We start from the raw sequence: 26067 nt of genomic DNA on the forward strand, positions 1-26067 counted from the left end.
CCGGCAAGCCGGGCCCCTCAATTCAGCTACCAATATGGCTACAGGCGGCAGCAGACGATGAATTCGTCGACGACGACAAGACGACGACAAGGATGATGACAGTCACGGCAGATACAGGTAGTCAGGCCTGGGGACCAAGTCCTGTCGGAAGGGAGGATGATATGACGAACCAGGACGTCACCTGATCATATTGCCCTGCGGGTCACGTGCGCAGACACCAGTTCATGTACGATAGTTGCGATGAGAGCTCTCTCTTCTTTTTCCCTCAGTTTTGTTACTTTTGGTCAAAATACTACATTATTTCAATATTCTCATCTTCACAACAATACTACGACAGGGATCAATTGTAGATCAAGCTCGAGGCTTCCATTTCTATAGACTGCGCACAGGGGGTATTTGATATTCCGTCCTCGACCGATGAATCGCAGAAAATTGGCGCACGGGCGAGGAATTCAGGAACCAGAAGCAAGGAAAAGAGACAACGAATGTCTTGTCACATCGACAAGAGTCAAAAGGAAAGATAAGCGAAGGCTGGGTTGGCTTGAGGCACAACCGATGCAAGGTGTAGAAGTGTGGTGCAGTCATCCTCCGAAATAGTAGTATTACAGATACCTGGACTCAAGGGGTTCGATGATTTCTCCCAGGATGAGTCCGTGGTGTTCATTTTCGCAACCATGACGCCGGAAATAAATTCAAGGAGAGAGGGAGGGAAAGTGTAGCAATGGATTCGGCAGGGTTCGAGTGTAAGACCTGCCGACTGCAAATAGAATGTAATGGTAAAAGTCGATGAGCGACAGCAAAGCCCGCTTTGGTCATGTTATCATCAGTTTGGTCAAGAGGGTATATGACTGTGGAAGTAAAAGGTCGGCAAAAAGAGAAAGGCCGGTGTGGGAGAAATAAACGATTCTTGCAGAATCGATGAGACATGCAGAAATGTCAGGTCGTAGGCTCGTTTCAAGCCCTGGATTCGAAGAGCTTCTTCAGAATACCAGGTGCCAATTAAAGGAACTCGTCGATGCTCCTCATGATGAGAAGCTCGCCTCCTGTTGGAGGAGAACGAGGGTCTGCCGTTTTGTTGGCATACTGTGCGGGGTTGGAAGAAGGTGGAACAGGCGGAGAAGCTGCGGCAGAACGGTCGATTTTCAGATGTTCTTGAGGAATGGGCGGCACTGGGGGAACCATGAACCCCGAGGTTCTGGGTGAGAATATCCCAGCCGGTTCGTGGTCAGGAGCGTCACGCACGAAGACATGAGTTTGAACAAGAGGATCGCAGCTGCTTACACTGCGTGGCAAGCCTCGCGGGCGGCCTGATGCAGGTTCGATTGACTGGAACTTTCGGCGAAATGGTAATGGCCGAGGGAGAGGCTGCGTTTAGGCGATTTGTTCCCGTTGTCGCTGGTCTTGGGTCGAACTGGACTCGTGGATGGCAGAGTCAGGCAGCCCATTGAAGGCGCCTGCGCGAGGCCACGGAAAGGCGACTTGGCACGCTGCATAGCTTCTTCCCGTTCGGCTCTTGTTACCTGGGGTTCAGAGCATCTGCGGCCGGTCGAGACAAACCATTCCCGAGGAGCGGGTTTCGATGAGGCTCCTCGTAGCAGCCGTGAGCGGAAGTCCGTCAACTGGTAGATGAGGCTCATGTTGGGACCAACCCATTCACTGCGCGCCTTGACCTGCTCATACATCGAATTGAAGTCCATGTGTCGGTTCTTGTAAAGGCCATAAGCGGTCACCAGCGACGCAGAGCGACTGGCTCCGAGCTGGCAATGAACAAGCACTTTCTTGCCCTCTTCAATGCGGTCATCAATGAGTTCACAAAGCGGAAGCAAATCATCGAGGATTTCCGAATTGTGATCCCAGCTAACATGCAGATATTCCGGCGTCGGCATGGAGGTTTGCGTTGGTGTTGTCGGAGTCGGAGTAACTGATTCAGAGTCGGAAGGCTGGAACTCAAAGGCGGATTTGAAAGAAATTTCAGATATGGCAGTCTGAGGATCACCGTTGGAAAATCGATTCGAAGCTCTTGATGCATTGCGCCAGGTGCTCATTACGGTATCATTACGCTCTTTCCCCTTTGGGTTGTCGAATGGGTTGGTGACTTCTTTGGCAACGTTGATCACCACATCAAACTTTGCAGCTTCTTCAGCAGTAGGCTCCAGGTACAGATACACTCCAGAATCGTATATCCGAACGGGCCCGTTCGGATAACCACGCGAAGTTTTGCGGGTTGACTCTCTCGAGTCTGGATGGTCATCTTCCTCTCTCAAGCCGTGGAGAATTCGGCTTGAGAAAGAGCAGCTATCCTCCTGCAGGGATGTCATAGGAGTGATGGTGTCCTCGGAGGGAGTGCCCGAGAGCGGGCGTAACCCATGGTGCGACATTGGGCGTGGAAGTTGCATACCACCACGTGGAGCAAAGGAAGGGGATGTGATCGAAGCGAGAGAAGGCGAAGATTCGGCATGTCGCAAAGACTGTCGCCCGAGTGGAGTCGGCGGAACAAGATCGGCATTCTTCTCGGAGAAGGACTTGTCGAAAGCGGGTGTTTGGATAGTGAGGCCGGCGGGGCGTCGACGGCCGGTCTTCGGGGCCATTTGGACGGGAGATGGTGGCGCGGAAAGGTGGGTATTGGAGGTTGACTCCATGACCGAGGCAGTTGCGATTGGCGGTCTTGATTGCGATGGTGAGGGCACACGCAAACTGAGATTCTTCAAGTTGCGCGCGCGTTTGCCGCTAGAATTGGAACGGGCCATGTTCGGCGAGCTCAAAAGTCGGGTGCTGTCGGCCGACATCATGGATATCGGCGTCACATCTAGAGGGCGAACGGGAGGTGTGAATTTAGGGTATGAAAGGGGCATGGCGGAAGGAGATTCCGGCGAAGAGCTGGGAGATATATCTCCTCCAGAAGGTGAGTCGAAGGGCGAGATCGTCGTGGTGGGGGAGGATTCGGTGGAGGTCGAGGTCATCGACGAGATGCTCTCGCGATGGGGGTTGGGAGATGGTAGCAGGCGCCGAGTCGATGAAGTGTTCACAGGAATATGGGCCGGGACCTGAAGAGGATGGATCACGTTCTCTTCCTCTTTGTATCGCTGCGGTAGGCCACCATAAACGGACATGAACGACGGGAAGGAGTCCGGGAAGGACGCTTGACTGGTTTGTACCGGCATGGTTCGGCGTCTGTAGTGGTGGGTGGAAAGGAAGAACCCTCTCAAGCCCACCGCGGTATTTCACAGGACGTAAGGGCAGCCAGGTTATAGAGGCATTCGTTTTGACCAGGGTGTGGAAAGGCAAAGTGTGATGTTTGCTACCGGCGCAAATGTGGTCGACGGGTCTTTTCAAAGTGATGTCAGCTATGCTTCGAAGATGATCCAGGTGGCAAGCAGCAAGCAGCAAGGGTTGGAATCATGATCGGCCACCATGCAACGCCGGTAGTAAATATGCCCAGGCACGAGTTCTATTGCCCAAGAAGACTACATGCCTCTTCTTTTTCCTTTGTAACGATGTATTTGGTGTGATGGAGGTTGACGGGGAAATTCCACTGGGTCACAAAACGTACCTATATTAAGAGTTGGTCCGAGTGGCTGTTGCGCAACAGTATGGACAAAGGGCGTGGACCGAAGGGATCGAAGGAGTGACGATACCACCGAGCAAAGGTGTTTTTTTAGAAAAGAGAGGGAGAGGGAGGAGGGAGAGTCCGAGCAAGAAAGGGAAAGGCGGTTGAATTGGAGAGAATGCCGGGTAGGGCCTCAATGGGTGGGTGGTAGTTCCTCCGGGGAACAGGAATGTGGAAAAGGGAAGGGAAGGGAAAGGAAGAAAGAGATCAAGATGATGAAACCTCCCACAGTTAAGGAGGGAAGGGAGAGAAAACAAGGCCAAACAGTGGAATAGAAAGGTAAAAAAGGTGTGAAGTTGATGGAGGGGGGGGGGAAGTTTTGGGGAGGTTTACAGGACCCTTACTGCCAATGGTTTATTTAGATTCGGTGTTAGAGATCTCGATTGCCCCCACTGTAATTTGCCAGTACCGTATGGTACGGTGCGGAGGAGGAACAACTGAGGGAGCTGAGGAGTTTGGCCCGTATTCGGTATCCATACGAGTGGTACGCAGTGGTATGGAGAGGTATGGAGAGAGTGCCTTCATCTGTCGTACATCTCTGTGTACTGTATCTCTCTATAACCAATCACAACTTGCAGCTCTAATTTTAGCCGCCCTTGGGAAAAACAGCTTCGGCGCCAAATGCACGCAACTGAGAGGCCCATGCCGTTTGTTCCCGCAGATTCACACTCCTTTCCCCTCGTTACCTGGCATCTTGGTTGGTCTGCTCATCGGAGTATCCAGTCTCTCCCTACCTCCACTCAACCTATGGTGTGCGAGTTGGATTATTCTCGAAAAGAAAAGAAAAAAAAAAGCCCGGTCCCACTTCCCACATCGCTGCCCCCGTCCCACTTTCTCTACAAAGTACAGCTGAGCATCGGGGACCATTTCGCGTCCCTTCCATCCTCCAGTACGGAGTAATTGTACACCCTAGGGCACGCGATGAAATTGGATGGGGCTGTGTGATTGGAAGGTTCCATTTAAGGACCTGGCTCCATCGTCGGTGGGGATAAGACAAGGAGGCTGGTCGAATGTGAGTGCCCAGAGGTGACACCGATCCACCCACTCGAGAAACTTCCAAGACGAAGGAGTAGAGGATGAAAGACGGGATGTGTGGGGGGGGGGGGAAGAAGGCTGCGTGTTGGCCAAGGCGATTCTGGGAATTCCAAATTCGGACCTATCCGACCCGTCTGAATGTATTAATGTGTTCAAAGAGCGTGCACGGTTCCCTGTTCCTCCGTATGTAACTACTATACGGAGTTCAACCAGACGGGATCAAGGAGTCAACACGGGTGAACGGTGGGCTACCCAGCCAGGCTGGTTCCGGTCTGATCCATGGAACTGTCTACCTCCCGAATCAATAGAATCTTACCTTACCCATCTTACCACATCATACGGAGTATGGAGTACGGAATACAGATCCCAGAGTATGTATACCTTGTAGGAACACTACCTCCGCTACTCCGTACTCCATACAAGCTGAATCAATCATTGCCACTGCAGTCTTTCGGTGAAAGCCATATCCGACTCCATTCTGAAACCCCGAGGCAATGGATCTGGGTTGGTGACTCTGAAACACACCAAACCCGCACTAGCAGACGCTAGTGGCCCCCCTGGGCGGAGTGTGGCCGCAGCCTATCATCGATACTTGGCTGCTTGCAGGCGATCACCTCCCATTACGGCTCGGCACTACGACGAATCTTTCTCATTCCTGCGCTACAATGGAGCTACTTGTGAGGTCATGTTGCGAATATCTTCACCCACACCACACGGTCCATCAACCCCATCCAAATACTGGACCTGTTATCAGTCAAAAGGGGAGTTGTGATCGCCTGTGGGAACCGAAATGATCGGCCTCTTTTCCACGTGGTAACCCGCCATCCTGAAACTTGGTGGAGAGGCAAAGTAAGGCATCAGCAAGTAGTGCCAGTGCCACTCGCTGCTATCATATGAAAGTGTTCAGGGTGAAAGTATGGTACGGTACGGAGTATAGAGTACAGGGTTGGTACAGTACAGTTTAGTTGGCTTATATGATACTCCGTCCTTACTCTACTCCGTATACATTGTAGAACTAGTTAATTATCCAGACACACTATTGTGTTAATGTGCAATGCCACCGTGTTTTCCTCTAGACATCCGCTACCAACACTACAGTACGGAGTACATACGGAGTACCCCGTATCTTATTCTTCGATGTCCAAGCCTACACAATACTCCACCGGCGTTGCATGTTCCAAATAGATTGCCCATACCTGGTCGCGGATCCAGATCCCTCGTGAAATCGAAACGTTTCACCATGAACCTTCTAAAAATAAAGATCTCCTGAACCAAAGGTCACTGCGCGCAGCCAGCTGACGTTGGTTCGTTTCGCGTCTCGCTTGTTTCGCCTCTGTTTCGGGCCCCTTTGCCACAGTTTCTCCTGGGGCGGTTACTGTGACGGAGGATCCCCTTGATGCCTGTTTCATCCGTTCATTGGTGGACAATGTCCTCTCTTGCTGACGCCAGTCTGGAGTCGAATCATGTAAATGCATCCTTGCTCTGCGTTCACTGGCCAACGACGACATGAGACGGCCGACAATCAAGCCTGGAGCTCGCTAACGAATCGCGGTGTGTCATGTATATACAATTTTGACTATGAAGTACTATGACTGCTACCAATTCTGCAACAATCAAGGAATCACATCCCAATTCCGACCGAGGTTCAACCAGCCTATGCTTGGATACCAGATCCTCATCAGACGAGACATCGCCAATACAGTTACCATGGTACCCTTGAGAATCAACACTGATGGCGGGGTCGTTCTCGGATGATCCATGTCAACCTTGGAAGGGGAAAGACTCCAAGTTGATTCATGTTAGAGCTGCCTTTCAATCTTGTTGGGTCACAGTGTTCGTTCTATTCGTATTCGGCATTATCATATAACTAGTACTAGTAGGTACTATTTATGACTATTCATGCGTGTCATAGTGAGCCTATTATTCTATTGCTTTCAGTGTACTAATGGGACACTGGTTACTAGTATCCATACTATCGCTAGTATATCGTACATTGGACAGAAAAATCACTTGTGAAACACTTCCTGTACTCACTCCTCGCTAGCCTTTACCAGGACATGTCATTGATACTAGCATCCCCGGAACCCCATACTCTCTAGCACTAAAACTGACACGGCACTGACACTCGCCACGTGGAAAGCTCATCCACAGCAAAATAAAACCACAGACTAAATATTACCCGACACTACCGGACAGTAGATGAAGATATCCACTGTATTCCATACATCTAGCGAGTTACTGGCCGGCGGTGGCACACTCGGCTCCGAATCCACGGTTCCGCAGCGCGAAACCGTGGTTCCCTTATTTGTTTGATGCTTCAACAGCTTGACTTGAAACAACTTGAAGCTCAACAAAAAAAGCTTTACGGTACACTTCCGATATGTTTAATTCTGACCTCTCCGTACAATGAAACCATGTTAACTGTACGGAGCACGCGGTAGGCACCAGTGCGTTGTGAAAAGCCACTCGTAAAAATACGGCAAGGATATGAGCAGGTCGCCGGCTTCAGTGCGTACCCATGTAGCTTGGCGCTCTAAATGGCCAAGAGAATCCACTTATTGCGCTCTACTCCGTAACTGTGATAGAGTTGGAGCAAGCCTTTGGAGCAGGTCGCTCGTGTTGGTGTATGCAGTTGGCGTATAGACGGCCCAGTGCATGAAAGACCCAACTGAGCCGGTTCCGGCCCTCATCAAAATTCTCCCAGCCTCTTTTCTGCCCCGGTCCACATTTATGTTTAAATTATTTCTTTGTTTTCGCCTATCATAGTCGATATTAGGGTTCGTGTCCCGTACATACTCTCTCGGCTGTCTTTATTTGCTTTCCCTACCCAATGACCAGCGCGCCACTGTCCCTCTGGAGTTTTTCCGAGTGTCTCACGATGGCACCCGTACCGTATTGTATTCCAAATCTACAACATATCACTTGGCCCAGATTAAGCGTGGCAGATCGCCAATGGTGTGTATGTCTCAGTGGATATGTATAGTTCTTTCAGATGGACAGCAAAACTACCGTATATCTCCAAGCTGGGCGAACGTACGACATATTCGCCGTTTGAATTTAGAGCCTTGGATACTATTGATGCATTCGTTATTTTTAAAAAATTGGTGATCATTTAGGCATAATTCGTGGTGTCTCTTCTTTAGTCTTCAGCCCATGGGGGACGGTGGCGATCAAGGACCCAGGGGGACATATCCGTAAACCCTTGTCCACATGTTGCTGGCTCGATCGTATTCGTTCCACGAGTATTGCATAAAAGGTTGCTCATCGTTTCTTTTCCACACAGCAATGTCTTTCTCCGTTGCTTCGGGAGGGTAGCCGTCTCGTGGCCGAAAAACACCATGCGGGCGAATACGTGCCACCTGTGGAATGACTAGGCTTCGTGCTCTGATGTCCACCTCCGATGGCGGAGGAGACAGACTTGCAGTAAGTGTCGAGTTGAGGATACTGAGCTGGCCACTGATTATACTTGGAGCTATGCTCATTTCAATTGCTTGGCGTTCCTCCATCATCATGATTGTCTCAGCAAGAGCGGCGCCCTCATCCCGCTTGTAAAGACCATATAAACGATGCGTTCGACGGAGTAGGGCCAAAGCTGTTCGCCGGACCGTCGGCTCGCGACATCTAAGACATGTGAACCAGAGTGGTAGACCAACGCCCACCTCAAAGGTAAACGGCGGCAGTGTGCCGTCTTGTCTTGCAAGACTGTTCACCGCAACGGCGCCTTGTTCCACTATGTTTTGAAAGTTGTGGAAACAAGCGTCTGTTGTGATTCGTGATGATGACACGCACACTGTCAACATGACAGACAGCATCTCATAGTAGGTGAAGAGAAGAGCGCCGGTTCCAATCTGCGACGGAGATAAGCCGGGCTCCATAAATTTTGTAAAAGCTAGATGCCAACTCTGGAGTTTGGCTGATAGGACTCGCTGCCGATGCATCATCTCTTCTGGTATATGCCAAGCGTGAAACTTTTTGAGGTAATCTTCGCACCTGCTTTCGAAGAGTGGGATTTCTGTAGCTAGGATGACGATGGCATCGCGAGCGGACCTCAAAGAGCCGAATTCCTGCTTCGTTGCAAACTCATCCCCAAACTCGTCAACTAACGTACTCGCCAAAGCCCAAACGCTGTGTAGAGAGACTGCCCCTAATCGGACAAAAAGGGGAATGATGGTCTCTTTGAGAAGAAATAGCTTTGCTGGTGCCACGGTACCGCACTGGCTCTGGGCATGTAAGGTATGGATCAGATGTATACCCTGTCCATAGAGACGCAACGCCTCCTCGGCACCTCCCAGAAGGGTTTCTATGCAGATGAATAGAACACAAGTAATTAATCCAACAAAGGAGTCTGCGCTGCCTCTTTCAATACTTCGTCGAACGGTGGTTACCGCACGGGAATACCAATCTAACGCATCTTGGTGTTTTTGGCCGAGGTAATGGGGTTGGTTGCCGCGACGTAGAGATGTCAGATCGGGGCAGGGATCAGGGCATTCAAACAATGAGCTAATGGAGATCATAGCATCCCATATAGCTGATTCACTGCGACAGGCCTGTGGAACAATAATGCGCCAGAATTCCACATCCAACCCACCACCGATGGACTCTGCGGCATGCTGATAATAATAGGCAAAGGCACGACGCTCCCGCGATCCTTTATCTGGCGACATGGAAAGCGAGCTGGGCAAGGGAGGGGCAGTAAATGGTGAAGAATATTTGCTGGTAATCCCGATTTGATAGTCGCACTTGCGACCTGTACTCGTACATCGGAGACACTCAGGCTTTTCTTCGCCGCATTTGACCCTTCGAATTCTGGAGGAAATGGTTAACAATAGTCCTTAGATTATCACAGGGTAATTTATGAGCTTACTTGCATGTCTTGCATCCAAGCTTTGATCGGAGAGATTTGAAAGAGACCTCCTTTAAGTGGGCTGACGGGCTTACTGACATGTCGCCGGCATAGCCTAGGTACTGAGAGTGTGAGGGATGGTATAGCCTTGTAGGTAAAGAGTCGACACAATGCTGAAAATGAGAGAATGACCGGGTTCTCTTCCGATGCAGTCAAGTTCCTTGAGTATACCAAGAGACCACCAGCCTGTCATCTCATATGATCTGCTGCCACGCTATCTACGTAAAATACAGTTTGGATGAGATACCGGAATATCGATATTCCCGATAGACCCGTTTTATGGACCCAATTGGGACTAGCGGGGCTTGGTATGATATTTCGAGAAACAATCGAAGAACTAGTGACTGACCATGACGATGAAAATGATCACTCAGTCAATCCCCCAATGCTGGGTCTAGTTCTGCATATCTGAGACCATCTGGATGGACCCTGAGCCTCCATTGTGTGAGCATCTAGACCCCGCTCATAACCGTCGCTACCATGTTGACTAGAATACCCACTCCACAACCACAACGGAAACGGTAACGACAACGACAACTAGACTGGACAGGTCAGATATTCTTAATCGGCCTCGTGCAGCATGTTCGATAGATCGCCTGTCTAGTTTGCATTTGAAAGTCTGCACATCTGCGAACTTGCGACGAGGGGTGATCGGACATGCATAAATAGTGCCATCGGGGGGAGTGATGAAATCAGCGGTGACCTGTGGAAACGAGCAAAATCATACATAACAGCGCCATTTGAACTACCTAAACGTAAAGAAACTAGCGAATTTGCATCCGCAGAGTACTCGGTCAAAAAGTGAACTTATCAACTGCCTTTGCAGCCCCACAAGGCCAGTTGTGAAACGCCCCGGCCTTGACAACTCTGGCACACACTAAGATTGCGCTGGGCCCCGATCCTCCTCCACTTACAGTAGCTTCTCTTCTCCCCCAGCCTCACCTCACAGCTTCCTTCGCATTTCAAGTTTCCCTTTCCCCCGATCTCTCCTATGCCGTTGAGCCTTACCTCATGTGAAACACTGCACCATGCCATCCAGCGTCGCTTACTCCGAAACAAGGACCCTGGCGAAAGATCATAATGCTCGCGCCCTGAACGGCTCTTATCGACTGGGCCGGGAACCGTTGGAAATGCCTTCGCGCCCAGATGAAGCTCGCAAAAATGAGGATATCTTCTTGAACATCGCTAGAACCGACTCAGACCGCCGTGATTCATTGGGTCGCTCGGATTTTCGCCGGGTAAGTCCCCCTTCCATCTACATCTGAGCCCTGGTTCGCGTTGCTGTTGCTGTTGTTGTCGGTCGTCATATCGATCCAAGCATTTCCTCGGGATAAAGTGACCATGAAGCTCACAGAGTGCCGCCTACTAGTCACGACTGGGCTATTCAAGCCAATCTCTTCGGGCGCCAACCACGCGATTTGACAGCGAGCAAACCCCCTCTCCCGATCAGCGCCTCAGCAATGCGGAGAGCCCCTTGCTTGCGCAGAATGAATCCCCAACGCTCGCCTACAGCTCTTTCCATACGCCAACAGCCTCCTCTCACCCTCTCGACGATCAAAATCGCTTCCGCTATTCAAGTTTAGGATCTGGTGCCCGATCAACCATTGGCGCGCCACGAAGCCGACTCAGTCGCACCAGTCCAGAGGCCTCTCCCCATTCAGCCTCAGTCAACGGGGAGCGCCGGTCTTCCTTCCATGACCCGCGTCTACAACGCCATTCAACGCTTTCAACAGTTCGAAGCAGCCGGCAGCCATCGACCTCTGAGGCGACGGAGAGAAATCGCGGCGAGGCTGAAAAATCGCGCGCGGATGGTACCGAGTCAACGTTATCTACAAACGCGCCTTCTACCGTCTGGGACGAACTTGATGATCTCAAGTCCCGAATTCGCAAGCTGGAGCTCACTGGGAAACTCCCCCCATCATCGCAAGCTGCGATCTCTGGAACATCGAATGAAAGACCCCGAACCGCCGCCACAACCGTGACTGCAATCTCAACTTCGCCCAGACAACAGCGTAAAGCCAGTACATCCGCTGCAGACGCTGAAAGTGCTGTCTATGATCAGGTGCATCCACTGTTGCAATCCGCATTGACCAAGGCCAAGTCGGTCCTAGGTAGTGACGTGTATTCGGCACTAGATGCGACGATCGCAGATGCGTTAAAGATCTCAACTTTATTGGGCGCCAATACAGCCCCGTCGGGCACTATGTCTGCGGTAAATGGAGGATATACTTCGCCAGAAAGACAAGCCCGACGCAAAGCCGACAGCGTGTGTCGTAGCTTGACCGAGCTGTGTCTGGCGTTGACGGATGAGCAACTCAAGAAAACTCGACCATCTTCCAGCCACGCCAGCACTGCGCAGCCTCAACGATCCAATGGTGGGGAGAACGAGTCGCTTGCCCCGAGCTCCTCCTATCAGCGAACGATCAATCACGAACCCGAAAATGTCGAGCGGCGACAAAGTACTAGCCGCATTTCTAGTCGTCTCGAAGCGCGAAGAGCATCTCTCATCAATCACAGCCCTAGTAATCCCGCCGAATCCAAATCCCCCAAGTCACCCAGCGTCGCCCCTCCGCCAAGTCGCCTCCACCGCGCCTCTACTACTCTTCGTAACCGCAGGTTAACTTTCGACGACGAAAATGGAGAAATTCCTAGTCCGCATAGCCGCTCACTTTCCCGAGCTGTGACTGAAATCGGCACGCCCAGCCCGGCCCAGAATGTGTCTCCACGGCAGCGATTTTCTTATAGCCACTCGCGCTCCGTCTCAAACGCTCCCCAAGACCAGAGTCTGGGAATATCTCCCCGGTCTACACAATTTCAGGCGCCGGCGCTTTCTCAGGGCCCTCCAACACCTCAAGCTTTACCCCCCACAGTCACCACGGACGCCTACTGTCTCCTCGCAGACCGGGATACCGGCTCGTCGTAGCTACATGACACCTGGCGTTTATTCTCCCGCTGCACCCCGCTCCAATATCCAAGCCGGATCACGCCGATACGGCCTGTCCACAAGCTTCTCAAACTCCACGCCGCGCGCCGGGACCGAAGAAAGCCCCCGCTCGCCCCAGGTAGAGTCCCCGCAAACTCGAATCGGCATTCCATCGAGTAAAATGGCAACCAGTTATACACCTATTCAACAACAACGACTCCGCACCAACAGCCTAGGTACGCGGAGATTTGGTCTCAGAACCCGCTCTTCTACTGCACCTGATGAACCTGCCAATATCGATGACAGTATCGACTAAATTTATGCCACTCACCACACACTCTGTTGACGCACCATTATGCATGCCTACCGACCACCAAAATTCGGCTACGCCTCTTTGTTATTCATTCAACGTAGCGCCACCGCATCTGACCATGTTTCACCTCGAATATTTCGAAACAACACACTTGGCGTTTTTATTTTATCCTAGACGCTTGCGTTTGCATTGCGTACGCATACTGAATGGATCCGGAGTCTTTCATCGCATTGTCCAAGACAACTGAACTTTTTGACACCTTTGGTGCATCATGACAAATACACTGCCGGCGTCTTTCATCCGAAATGTCTCAAAATGAATTATGAAATGCCACTTACCTCGCAGAGACGCACCCCCAAGTCCCTTTGTATCGACATTGTCTCCTTTTTTTCACCCTTTGTTTCATTTTGTGCAAATTTTCTTCTCCCTGGGGACGGGGACTCCTGCCGAATCATTGGTCTTCAGCACCATTGGATACATGTACAAAATCGACCATCACGCCCGGCGCTCATGTTCAATACTTTTTCTCTCTTCGTGTACATTTCACAGCTGTCTCTTTTGTGTTATATCCACCTAGTTTTGTCGAACGATCTTCTCTTACGAATGAATGAGAGTTTTTATTTCCATCATTGCTTGTCAAACTAGAATACTCTAACAATGGAGTATTTCACTCTGGTCCTTGAAATGCTTCTTCCAGCAAGGCTGCTTCCTGTGCCCGGTGCACTTTACCAAATCCCGTGGCAACACTGGACGTTGCTCCGCGACCTGCAAACCGCAGACGACCACCCTTGTGCTGGTTAGTTGTATCGAAAATTGTCTCTAGACGAGTCTTTGCAAAAGACCACGGTCCATCGTTCAAAGACTCCTCTTGGCACCAGACAATATCAGAGGCATTGGAGTACTGAGTGAGATTATCCCGCGCTTGCTCCCAGGGGAAAGGATGTAGCTGTTCAATGCGGGTAATAGCCGTATCTGTTATCCCATGTGTATCGCGATAATTTACCAGCGCAAAATAAACCTGCCCAGAACAGTAGATGACTCTTTTGATTTGTGAGGCCGGAGCGATTGAAGTGCCATGTGCCGGGTCAGCAATGAGAGGTTGGAAACGAGAGTCTCCTGTGAAGTCCTCGATCTGAGACTTCACTGAGGGATGGCGTAGCAGAGACTTCGAGAAGAATAGGATAAGAGCTGTGAATGCATTAGCTGAGGGGACTTTCCGGGGGGTGTTTTCTTTTCAGATAAGACCTACGCTTTCTGAATTCTCTGTGCAACTGTCGTCTCAAGACATGGAAAACATTGGCTGGGGTAGTCATTTGAACCACTTGCATGTTGGCGTCCTGATGCTGTCTATCAATCTGGTCCTTTGTCGGAAAGAAACGACCATCCTCGCTGCATAACTGCAGGAAACGCTCCATTCGGGCTGAAGAATGCTCTGGTCCCTGTCCATCAAATCCATGAGGCAGAGATAAAATAAGCCCAGAGCGAAGGAGCCACTTATTCTCTGCAGATGAGATGAATTGGTCGATGATGCATTGTGCATTGTTTGCAAAATCACCGAACTGGGCCTCCCACATCACCAAGCTATTCGGGTACATGCAAGAATAACCGTAATCGAACCCCATTATGCCATATTCGCTCAGAGAAGAGTTCCCGATGGTGAATTCAGCTTGATCTGCGCTGAGATTGTTCAGTGGTAAATAGGCCCCTCCGTTTTTTTGATCGTGGAGCACGGCATGACGTTGTGAGAAAGTACCGCGCTGAACGTCTTGGCCGGAGACACGAACGTGATGCCCTTCGAGGCATAAACTCCCCACTGCCAGAGCCTCAGCCGTAGCCCAGTCAATATCTCGACCATCTGTTAGGCTCTGTTGGCGCTTTTGAAGAATCCGCCTCAAGCTTTTGTGTACTTTGAACGGCTCCTCGGGAATTCCCAGCTTGCTTGCGATCGTCCCAATAGTGCTGTGGTCAATGGCAGTCGCTTTTGCTGCGAAGCTCTCACGCATGACCTCTTCTGGTGTCTTCATATCCTTCCATGGAGCTGTAAGATATTCACGCTCAAGAGCCTCGGGACTTGAACTATTTTCTAGACTCTTTGTCATCTCCTTCCAAGCCCTTGCCTCCATCTGTTTGACTTCATCAACTGTGACCACTCCTTGCCGAACCAGTTTCTCTGTGTATGATTCGAGGTGAGGAGTCTTCTTCTCGATCTGCTCGTACATCATTGGCTGAGTGAAGAATGGTTGATCCATCTCATTATGACCATGTTTTCTGTAGCAGATCATGTCGACCCAGCAATCCTTCCCAAATTTTGCGCGATAATCCGCAGCCAGTTTGCCGACAAAAACCACAGCCTCGGCATCATCCGCATTAACGTGGAAGATGGGAGCGGAAATGCTCTTTGCTATATCGGACGCATAGGGCGAGCTTCGTGCAGATTCGGCATCCGTGGTGAATCCCACTTGGTTGTTGATAATCAAGTGCACAGTACCACCCGTTTCGTAGAATTTCAACCCAGAGAGTCCCAAGGTTTCGTAAATGACTCCCTGTCCAGCGAAAGAGGCATCCGTGTGGCTGTTCAAGACCATAGTAGACGCTCGATCCCCCTGGTTCTGGTGTTGGACAGCCCGAGCCATGCCTTGACCGAGTGTATTCTGCGCTTCCAGGTGCGAAGGGTTTGGCAAGATCAAAATATTCACATATTTTCCACTAGGAGTCTTCCGATCATGGCTAATTCCAAGGTGGTATTTGACGTCTCCCGATATATTCAGACGAGATTCTGAATCAGAGGAGAATTCACTGAAGATCAGCTCGTTTGGCTTGCGGCCTACATTGCTAAGCACATTCAACTTGCCACGGTGACAGCAAGGAAAGATGATGTTCTTAACGCCATTTTCCGCGCTAGCGTCGATAATCGCTTTTAGCGCAGGAATTTGAGTCTCGACGCCTTCGATGCTGGATCGCTTGGCATTGGGGAACTTGGCGGACATGAATTTCTCGAAGTTGGTTGTCCAAACAAGACGATCAAGGATTTGCTTCTTTTCTTCTGTAGAGTATCGGTAAGGCTCGGGAACTTCTAGGCGCTCACGGATCCATTCACGTTCGTCGACAGTATCAACATGGCTATACTCGGCACCAATCGATCCACAGTATACATCCTCGCAAGTTTTGATGATGTCTCGGAGGGTCATCGTTCGAGGGGTAGCTGAAATGAAGTGTGGTAGCAATTCTGGGCCGAGGACAAATTCATGGTCCATATCAGACTCAGTGAATCCATAGAATTCTGGTTCTAGTTCCTCGGGATACGGGAATTTCTTCTCGGGGAGATCGAGCGGATTTGTTTCAGCTTTCTTGTGGCCAAAGTCTTGATATGCGCGGACCAAGCGCACGGTCTTTGAATAATGGTCAGACGCAGTAGATAAAGCTGGTAAATCCTTGACGGCACCCCTACCAATGGCATTCAAGGAAAATGAAGACTTTCCAAGCGGCTCAAATGTAGGCTCCGAGGTTGGTAGGCCATTTTCGACGGCATTGAAATATTCTTGCCAGGACGAATGGACATTAGTTGGATCTTGACGCCAGGCAGTGTATATATGATCCAGATAATCCGACGAGCTTGCCATAGAAGCAGCAGAGTATCTCTAGATATGTCTGGTTTAGTATTTCATGGCAATTGAAGGAAAAGGCCCATGGTTGCTTACTCGTTGAGGCTGGAGACTTCGCATATATTGGCCGCATGATGCTAGGTTGAACCTCACATTTTGGGTAACTTCTCTAGCACCAAGTCTCTTCGGACATCGTAGGATCGTGAGTAAAGCCTTTGACGAAAGCATTATTCCAAGATTGCGTGTGTGACTGCTATATTGTCCGCTGTATTGAAATACCCCCCCTTATATTTTTTACCTCGAAAAAGACCGGACTCTCAGATAGTAGCTAACTCTTGAACAAAATTCAACATTAAATGCTGATTCTGAGAATTTTTATTATTCTTATTGAGCCCTGAATAGTTATCGGTGAATTTTAGAATATCCATATAACCGTGAAGTAACCGATGCGGGGAGAGTGTCGGAGCCCCCTCCCGACCTTCGGCATCGCCAAATGATGCCGATGATTGTTGGTCGTGACTTCAGCAAGCTCGCGTGGATCACAACCAGGTATTTCCTTCTATAATATCTGCAATGGCATACGCTGAGCTGAAAATGGCGATTCTCTCCATTTATTTTCCGTCTAGAGAGCTATGGTGCCATATTGAGGTTTATCTCTCACTGACTTAATAGCTAGTGTATAAAATTGGTCTCCATTAGGTCAAAGCAGAGTCAAGCCAGCTCTCTTATAGAAAGAAAATAGCGGACCGACATCGATTTTATATTGGAAATTCAGTATGAGCGAGGCCTGACTCTCAAGCGCGCTGAATTTTACTGGAATTCATCTTGACTGCATCCTGATACCCAGGGTACGAAATAATCACTGCCAGATGAACCGAAATACTTTGTATTTTGTCGTATTTTTCCAAGAAAATATGAGAACTGTTTGTCAGCATGTCTCCATAGCTTCCGCCTCACCTCCTTTCACCTCTCTCTTCTCCACATCACACATAGCAAGACATACACTGCTTCCACTACTACACGTGCTATATTCCACAAAAGGACATTGATGCATATTTCAGACCTAGGAAGTTAAATTTCGACAATGAGTACTAGTGGAGCAAGAAAGCTTAGAGAAAGAAAACGGAGAACATAAGAAGGTGTTTGAACCACGGGTGCCCTAGTCGCTTGTAAACCACCTCGATATTATTTTTAGTTCGTAAAGCTCCTTTTTAAGTTGATTCGGAGATTTGAGTGAAGCTAAGAGTGAAACATAGCTTAGTATGACGTCGGTCGAGTTGGCCGCTTCCCGCGGATCCCTCCCGAGATCGTAGTCTTCTAGAACTACCAGTCAAATTTGATCATTGGTTAGCCTAATGTGGATACACAGGGCCAATTCGTAATTTAAAATAATATTTCAGTGGGTAGACAGCTAGGTAAGGTAAGTACTTGATAGCCAAGCGATGCCCAGGCGGTACCATGGTGAGCACTGACATGAGTATATAATCGAGAGAAGAGACTGTACTGAAAATACTATATCCATGCGCCCACTCCAAATCAAATTAGAAGGCGCATACCTAGGTACTTTCATTGTGAACGGCCAACCTGAACATTGGAAGCGAGTTGTTCCAAGGAGCGATCCCATTCATATCTGATCACGAAGTGACGAACCATTGGAGCGCGAACGGTTGAATTTCTCGGAGATCAAACCATCGGATTTGCCGGCCTCAGCCATAATTCAAACTATTAAAGCCGTTCCTGACTATTCATACTCAGTAGATCCCATTTGCACCAATAGAATCGAGAGAACAGCCGTTTAATCATCCACTTTTGCGAGGTTGACGACGCCTCTAACTACGATAGGAAGTTATGTGGCTGCTTAGTCATTATTCAAGGAGCTAAAACGAGATAAATTAGGAACTTACGTCCGCAATGTGGATATTTGCTAGAAGCCTTTACAAAATTGCCAATGGGATGCTTCGGATGGATCATAGGTATTTATTGCTGTGGGTATATCCCCACCTGGTGAAAGTCTTAGCAGTCGAAATTTGGTCGGCTCTTAAATTCGAAACAGCAGAAAAGAAGAACCAATAGCCCAATATGTAGACTAGTTAAGCCATTGCTGAAACGACTGCGGACGTAACGTATAAGGGGTCACTTAAGTGACTTAACTAGCTAACTATGTCTTCGTTATCTCGAGGAGGGGATGGTTTCAAGCAGTCTCATTTCCGGCTGATGCCTGGAGATAGATAGTCCGAAGGGGCTCGCATGAAGCATTTGATTTCCGATTGCGGTTAGTTTTGAGTCTCGCTTATTGGCCTCTTTTCTTGATTCCCCCAAGAGCTAGTATCGGAGGGGGTTTAAAATTACCCCAGTGAATGGGCCCCCTGAAAAATCGACAAGTGGGAGAAATCCGTCAATTCCCTCCTCTTCATCCTTTTTGTCGAGCGAAGCATTTGGTCTTCGATGCACTGAGATAGCAGAGGCTACAGAGTCCAGGGAATCTCGCCGTGCTGGGCTCAACGCCAATCTATACCCGGCCGTTTCAGCATGAAGCCATTCTCTTATCTCGTTATCCTTGCAATTGCGGCATTTCAAAGCCTTTGCGTCATTGCCGAAGATCAAACAGAATGTAACCCGCTCAAAAACACAACATGCAGTGCCGATCCAGCTCTCGGCACCGAGCATACGTGGTTGTTCAACTCGACTCTCGATACCTCACTTTGGGACATGGAGACTGGGACACTCGACTATACCTCCGAAGGCGCCGATTTCAAGATCAGAGAAGAAAACGGCTCTACGCTCCTCGTGTCGAACTTTTACATATTCTTCGGAGTTATGGAGGCTCATGTGAAAATGGCCAAGGGAGCAGGAATTATCAGCAGTGTCATCTTGCAATCCGACGACCTGGATGAGATCGACTGGGAATGGGTTGGCTACAATACAAGTCAAGTACAGTCCGATTTCTTTGGAAAAGGAAATACTACAACCAGTGACCGTGGTGGCTATCACCCCGTTGCGAATGCGGACACGGAATTCCACAACTACACTTCCTACTGGGATAAAGACAGACTCGAATGGTGGATTGATGGCAAATTAATGCGGACGGTCAATTATTCAGAACCGTTAACCGTCTACGGCAAAAATTATCCCCAAACACCATGCAGAGTCAAGGTCAGCAATTGGCCGGTTGGAATCAAGTCACAATCCGTCGGCAACATAGAATGGGGTGGCGGTTTGGTGAATTGGACCGATGTACCTTTTACTATGACGGTGCAAAAGATCCGAGTGCAAGACTTTCATTCAGGAAAGGAGTATAAGTATACCAACCAAAACGGAACTTACAAAAGCATCGAAACTATCAAGTAAGTGATTCTAGCCTAATATTCCTCCTCTTTCCCCTCCGGTTTTCGATCATTGGCTAACGGCGATATTCTAGGGGTAACTCCACTGCACTAGCTGAAATAAACAAGAAGCCGGCGGAAACTTTGGCTCAAAAATGGGATGATCTTGGGACCGGTGCCCATATTGGTGTTTATTGTGGTGCAGCAGCTGCAGGACTTATCATATTCGCTGCCTTTGGATGGTGGTGCCGACGCCAGCGCCAAAGCGGGCGTCTTCAGCGCGGATTAGATGATGGCCAAAGAAGTGAAGAATTGGATGAGATGAATAGCATGAAAAATAAATGGCGATCAAGTCAATGGGGTCAGCCAAGCTATCAGCAGGTGCGCTAGCAGCTGAATCCTCCCATATTGGGATTGTCTCTTCCTCTTTGTTCAACTTTCTTTCTTTCTTGGGATTTCTTGGGATTTCTTCGTTGTCTTCTTTTCTCTTCCATGTACAAATATCCATGACACGCGTTTTCCCTATTCATATTATACAACAACTACCTTCGACTAGACGTTACGGCGATCATTTGCTTCACCATCATGCACACATAATATACGACGATACAGTGAATTGAAAAGCAAAAAGCAGAAGGCTAGGCTCATATTCTGAGTATTTGACAAGAAAACTCTCCATTTTATTCCAGGAGACTCAGTATTGTAGAGAGATGTCTACCTGAACCTGGTATTTTTTCCTGCGTTGATTTTCCGGTTTGTACTCTGCAGCCACACCACTTCAAGTCCCAAGCATGGACTATGGTTTCAACGCCCAAAGACGGTATTTGAGAATATTGCGATCAGATAGCGAGAGCGATCGCTTTTCGGATAGAGATAGGTTGTTTAATGCAGGACGCGTTCGCGAGGACGTTGATAAGAGGATAGCGACGAAGACTTCTCTCACTGCTTCACAGCATACGTACCACAGACAAAGAAGTAAAACAAGTATTCTGCCCCTTTGTTCGAAGTAAACACAGGATATAACATGCGCATTGCTTGCCACGGTATTAGGAGATGGTCAAACTCGTTCGTCAGACCGCCACCAGAGATCATGTCGGAATCCCAAAGAGAACACATGGAGAACAAATGAGCACCGAGGTCATTATGCTGTCAAACCCTAAGCTTCCTATTACCGTGGAAAAGAAATTATTAAATCCGCAAGCACCGAAATGCATGTTCTGCATGAAGGCTAAGAGAAACCGACGCGGATCGCGACTAGAAGTTGAAGGAATAAAAAAAAGATAACATAAATCGAACAAACTCGCTTGCACATGACCGCCGCTGATCATGACCGACAGTCTCCGAAGTCGTAAGGTTTAAGCAAAACACAAAGGGAACCCGTCCCTCTTAAGACTCCCTGCCATTGTATAGCAAGTGCTTACTCCTGGGGAAGCTGGCTGCGGCGAGTCTTCTCGGCCTCAAGGTTTTCGTAAAGGAGGTATAGAGCCTTCTCATTGGCCGAGCCACTTCCCATGATCGTGAACATACGCTCGCCGGTCTCGTCATGCGGGGCCTTCGCGATCGAAATGCGAGCGCCGGAGCTCCGGCGGATCTCGGTGATCTTGGTACCACCACGGCCGATGATACAGCCAACCATATCCGCGGGAATGCTGATGTTTTGGGTTTGGATTTCTTCGCCATCTTCGGTCACTAGTGGGTATCCACGAGTGCCTGCATCCGAGCTAGGCCGACGGTTGTAGCCACTGTTGTCGCTGAAGTCGGCACCGTTACCGGTGCGGTTGTACGGACGGCTGTTGTAACCATTGCCGCCGGTCGGGCTGGTGCTTTGGGCGGGCTGCTGGCTGAGGGATGCGCGAACAGCGGGGTTATAGAGAACAGTGCCGGAACCACGTTGCCAGTCATCGATGAGGCACTTGCCGATTTCCCAGACAGCCTTCTCGATACCTTCGGGAGTGCCCTGCACCTCGACGATCCGCTCAGTGGACTGGGGGAGCATCTCCTTTTGAGCAACCATGCGCACACCAGATGCATCTTGGATGTGCTTGATCTTCAGGCCCTGTCGTCCGATAATAGTACCCATTTGGTTGTGGGAGATCAAGAGGCGAACGGCTAGAATAAGCGAAGATTTGTTGTTAGTACAATCCGAGACAGTTTGGGTATAGAAAGGTCTCCTGGGAAGTATTTTATCTTCCAGAAACGCTGGAAATGCCAAAGAAATCCGACGATAGAATTGACATCGATTGGACTTTTAAAGCGCGAGGAGATTTGGGATAAATTACTCACGGTGGGTACCATTATTGGAGACGATGCCTCCCATACCCATCTGCGGGGCGCCTTCAAGAAGACCTTTGGCGACGATCGCATAAGCACGAGCGGTGCCTTCGAGGACGCCAGTAACAGTAAGGACACGGTCGTGAACACCGGGAACAACCTTGCTCACACCGGCCTTGACGCCAGTCTCGTCGCGCAGATCCGCGACGTTCTTACCAGCCTTGCCAATAATAACGCCGGCTTCCTTGGATGAGACGATCGCGCGCAGAGTCAGCATGGACTGAGCATACTCTTCCTCGGTCTTGGGAGTGACATCGAGAGCCTCCGTCTCGCCCAGGGTATCATTGAAGGCATCGGGCATAGTCTCCTCGACGACGGTGGTTTGGTGAACTTCGGTAGTAGCCATTTTTGATGTAGTTGAAGCTCAAGTTTGAAGTAGGATGCGGTGTGGTGGGAGAGGTCAAGATAGGATAAATGCACACGGGTCGGAAGTCACACGGTCGCCAAGTGGATGGAGGGGAGGGTCTCTGAAGAACGTCATAATCAGCCACTGCAGTGAAGACTCAAAGGCGCAGGAAATAAATCGCACTGCGCGACCAACTAACATCAAGGGGGAAACCATGCACGATAGTCGGCGCGATGAGGGGAAGTGACTTACTGATGAGGGTCGAGCGAAGTGGAGAAATCAGAGTGTGAGGGAGGGGAAGGCGGTGGTGCAGAGAAGAGGGGTTGAGAGGGGGGGAGGGGAGTGATGAGGGAGGAAGAAAGTGTGGAGAGGGGGGAGAGGAGAGAGAGAGAAAAGGGGAGGATAAAGTAGGGGATGGAGAGGGAGAGATGGTGAAGGGAGGAGGATCGGAGGCGTGAAAGGGAAGAAGGTGAAGGTGAAGGAGGAGGAAAGAAGGGAATCTTCTTGTAAGCGGAGACTCGCCAGTTGGTGGGAAGTGACTCTGGACCCATGGTTGCCACTGCTGCTACTACTACAATCACCTGATATCATCTATCCCATCTATTCCATCTACCTTCTTCAATTCTATTTCTATGTACATTATTCGGTTTCACTCATCCGCCAAAAACACAACCTTCTGCACCTTCATCGCATTAAACAGCTCATACGCCTCCACGGCCTGCGAGAGCGGCATAATCTTCTCCGTCATAAATCTATCTCAAAAGTCAGCCATCTTTGTTTTACCAGAGTCAAAGACACTTCTCTAGCAACTCACCCAAGCTTGTGCTGGTTCTTCTTCAAGTTCTCTAGTGCCTCGGGCGTGATTGATCGGACAGGGCATCGGCCCATCTGAACAGTGAGGTTCTTCGAATAGGCGTCGTTGCCATCCCACGGAATCTACAATCCATTAATTAGCCACAATTTTCACCTCTGTGCAAACAATTTTCTGCAGCCTTACCTCAGCATTGTGAACTCCAACACTGCTGATTGTTCCCCATGGTCGCAGTAGCTCATAAGCAGTGCGCAGTGCCGGACTCAGTCCGACCACCTCAACAACCGCATCGGCACCACGTCCGTCTGTAAGCTCTTTCACACGTTTGTCCAGACCTTCACGGTCAGTCATGAAGTTCCAAGGCTCACCACCCAGTGACTTGGCAAGTTCTAGTCTCGACGGGACAGAGTCAACTGCCAGGACATGCTTGGGCTTGAATTCGAGGACATTGATGAGCGCGCAAAGACCAACCGGACCAAGGCCGATGACCACCACGGTCTGCTCAGCGATCTGCTCGGGGGTCGAGTTCTTCAGCGCATTCAAAGCGGCGAAATACCCAGTTGGGAAAATGTCGCCTAGTAGGACAAGATATTTTTCATCCACTCCCTCGGGGGCCTTCATAACAGTGCCCTCGGCATTGGGAACCCGGACCTAGATAGAATAAGATTAGAACCGATTTTCGATTTTCTTTTCTTTCTCAAAGGTCATCACAATACTGACATATTCAGCCTGACCACCATCCAGCACTTCACATCCAAAAAGAGTACTCTTTTCGCAGCGCGAAGAAAACCCTTGCTTACAGTAGAAGCACTTGCCGCTGTCATGATGTCAGATTCTGCTAACTGGAGATGAATGCTTCATCCCCACAACCACGCGAAATGCAGTACATACCACGACGTAGTGAAAGCGCTGACCACACGGTCTCCCTTTTGGAGGCCCTTCACATCGCTGCCAAGTTCGACAATTTCACCCATAAACTCATGGCCCATGATAGGACCCTCGGGGCTCGGCTCAATGCCACGATAGACGTGCAGATCACTAATTTCAAGACGGCATTAACGCACGGATTCCACCAAGGTATATATATGGGGTGCATGATCCGGCGGACATACCTTCCACATAGCGCCGTATATTTCACCTTGACGACGATGTCCTCGGGATGCTGCACCGTGGGGATGGGCCGCTGCTCAACCGCCACCTTGAAGGGCTCCTTGAACACCACCGCCTGCATGGTTCCGGGGGAGGATGTAGTAGCCATGTCTTTATGTATTCCGTTTAATCGCTGGATTGCCGGGTCTGTATAGGAAGATCGAATCCTAGGAAAGCTTGATGCTGGTGAGATGTGGAATAGAAGCGTTCGGCAACGGAGCCAACCGGCCCGGCCTAGCGAGATCAAACCCAACCCCCGCTGAGATTATGAAAAGCTACATGACTGGAGCCATACTGCGTAGGGCGCGGTGGCCCCGAGTGGCCTTGTGCAGGAAAAGACACTCCGATGTAGGAATTTGCGGGTCCAGTCGTACGTTTCTCTGTGTGGTGGGTCTATACAATCCCGGGTACGGTTGAATGGTCTTCTCCACACTAGAGATTGTGGGTGAAGCTAGACATCTGGGGAGAAGAATCTGTAAATGAAGCCAGGCGAACAATATACTGCTTGCATGCAGAGATTTGTGTGATCTTGGCAGGCTAAGTACTAGTCGGTGGATTTGAATTGAAGCACGAATACCACCAGTTGATAAAGATCAGCTCAATTACAGCCGCTCCTTTAGAACGGCCGCTCATGTCAGACCTCGGAGTTTATCCGATCGAATTTTATGCTGTATCATTCACTGGAGTACTAGTAGCTACTAATATTACAATGATTCAGGGAAGCCAAAAACCCTAGAGCATTTACCAGAGAGCTTCAAACTTACGACAAAACACAATAGCAAAGAATATTAACCAGGGAAGAGAAGCGATAATATGGTACCTAAATGTCTTTCACTGGAATCTCTCCATCATATTCAGAGCTCAGCCCTGCAGGTGGCTCATCCATAAAACCTCATCGAGGCAAGTTCGCAGAAAACCCCATGTCGCAAGTAACTCCATTTGGAAACACCGTAGCTAGGCAAGGAAACAAGAAACGGCAAGAAGCAGGAGGAAAGCGGATTTCCGAATCATCAGTCTGGCGAAAGAAAATAAGACATGAAAAGAAACGCAATAATCACATCGGGTGATCTTTCGCTGGCAAGTCATACTGGTCGTGAATAATCGCGACGTGGTGCGGATAGTTCAAAACGATAGAGGAGACGTGCAAGCCTTCCATCAAACGACGCAGAGCAGCTCTTCTTCCAGGATAAACTTCCCCTCTTTGTACTTCTCCGAGCTCTCAAAGGCCTTATCGTACTTCCACCCTACCGTTTCCTTGCACTGGCGACACGCAATATCACGAACGACATGTCTACCGGTTGTCATACTGCGTTCCACTGCATCCGAGGAAGTCACATTAACGACGGTGTTGAAAAGATAGGCTTTACCATGCTGGCCGCGGAAGTTCTAGTAAAAGGTAGGATGGTTAGCGTTGGGAAGACCGAAGAGGTAGAGACCACGTTAAGGGTAAGAAGCTCACTCGGCTGATGATATCATCGTAGTCTGCAAGATGGGTTTTGCAATTCTTGCAGCCGAAGATCTTATTGGAGGTCAAGTAGACGTTGTATGCAATACCCATGTTTATGGTTGTATGGGAGACGTCCAGGAAGTTGCTGTTCGTCATGGGAGATTCAGATGGGGTTCAGTTCACAGCGCGTGCTCAAGATTAGATGGCAGACGGAAGATAAAACTTCGGTAGAAGATTTGGGAGGTAGGAGGTCTTGGAAAGATCTAAAGTAAGGTAG

General features: G+C 49.5%; 8 protein-coding genes across 8 annotated transcripts; 2 read left to right on the top strand and 6 right to left on the bottom strand.

The window, feature by feature from the left end:
• Nucleotides 1–999: 999 nt before the first annotated feature.
• dspD (putative protein-tyrosine phosphatase) lies at nucleotides 1000–3161 on the bottom strand (the record flags this gene model as incomplete). Its single annotated transcript, XM_057103532.1, has 2 exons — nucleotides 1000–1195; nucleotides 1282–3161. 2 exons carry the CDS (start codon nucleotides 3159–3161, stop codon nucleotides 1000–1002), a joined length of 2076 nt encoding a protein of 691 aa, XP_056958489.1.
• Nucleotides 3162–7812: 4651 nt separating this feature from the next.
• On the bottom strand, nucleotides 7813–9306 carry N7533_006883 (uncharacterized protein; the record flags this gene model as incomplete). The annotated part of the gene is made up of 1 exon (XM_057103533.1): nucleotides 7813–9306. One exon carries the CDS (start codon nucleotides 9304–9306, stop codon nucleotides 7813–7815), a length of 1494 nt encoding a protein of 497 aa, XP_056958490.1.
• Nucleotides 9307–10573: 1267 nt separating this feature from the next.
• Nucleotides 10574–12468, top strand: N7533_006884 (putative LPXTG-motif cell wall anchor domain protein; the record flags this gene model as incomplete). Its single annotated transcript, XM_057103534.1, has 2 exons — nucleotides 10574–10783; nucleotides 10915–12468. The coding sequence occupies 2 exons, from the start codon at nucleotides 10574–10576 to the stop codon at nucleotides 12466–12468; spliced, it is 1764 nt and encodes a 587-aa protein (XP_056958491.1).
• Nucleotides 12469–13448: 980 nt separating this feature from the next.
• Nucleotides 13449–16611, bottom strand: N7533_006885 (2-oxoglutarate dehydrogenase family protein; the record flags this gene model as incomplete). Its single annotated transcript, XM_057103535.1, has 3 exons — nucleotides 13449–13969; nucleotides 14031–16419; nucleotides 16480–16611. 3 exons carry the CDS (start codon nucleotides 16609–16611, stop codon nucleotides 13449–13451), a joined length of 3042 nt encoding a protein of 1013 aa, XP_056958492.1.
• A 2301-nt stretch (nucleotides 16612–18912) lies between these two features.
• On the top strand, nucleotides 18913–20096 carry N7533_006886 (glycoside hydrolase family 16 protein; the record flags this gene model as incomplete). Its single annotated transcript, XM_057103536.1, has 2 exons — nucleotides 18913–19727; nucleotides 19802–20096. The coding sequence occupies 2 exons, from the start codon at nucleotides 18913–18915 to the stop codon at nucleotides 20094–20096; spliced, it is 1110 nt and encodes a 369-aa protein (XP_056958493.1).
• Nucleotides 20097–21123: 1027 nt separating this feature from the next.
• N7533_006887 (KH domain-containing protein) lies at nucleotides 21124–22383 on the bottom strand (the record flags this gene model as incomplete). Its single annotated transcript, XM_057103537.1, has 2 exons — nucleotides 21124–21815; nucleotides 21990–22383. 2 exons carry the CDS (start codon nucleotides 22381–22383, stop codon nucleotides 21124–21126), a joined length of 1086 nt encoding a protein of 361 aa, XP_056958494.1.
• Nucleotides 22384–23032: 649 nt separating this feature from the next.
• Nucleotides 23033–24452, bottom strand: N7533_006888 (alcohol dehydrogenase family protein; the record flags this gene model as incomplete). Its single annotated transcript, XM_057103538.1, has 6 exons — nucleotides 23033–23135; nucleotides 23198–23319; nucleotides 23381–23845; nucleotides 23915–24011; nucleotides 24086–24232; nucleotides 24307–24452. The coding sequence occupies 6 exons, from the start codon at nucleotides 24450–24452 to the stop codon at nucleotides 23033–23035; spliced, it is 1080 nt and encodes a 359-aa protein (XP_056958495.1).
• Nucleotides 24453–25498: 1046 nt separating this feature from the next.
• On the bottom strand, nucleotides 25499–25946 carry N7533_006889 (putative Yippee zinc-binding protein Moh1; the record flags this gene model as incomplete). The annotated part of the gene is made up of 2 exons (XM_057103539.1): nucleotides 25499–25729; nucleotides 25803–25946. 2 exons carry the CDS (start codon nucleotides 25944–25946, stop codon nucleotides 25499–25501), a joined length of 375 nt encoding a protein of 124 aa, XP_056958496.1.
• Nucleotides 25947–26067: the final 121 nt, after the last annotated feature.

Source organism: Penicillium manginii, assembly GCF_028828005.1.
Source record: "Penicillium manginii strain IBT 31320 chromosome Unknown utg000005l:1.0-5665137.0:1.0-5668048.0, whole genome shotgun sequence".
NCBI classification, from domain to species: Eukaryota; Fungi; Ascomycota; class Eurotiomycetes; order Eurotiales; family Aspergillaceae; genus Penicillium; species Penicillium manginii.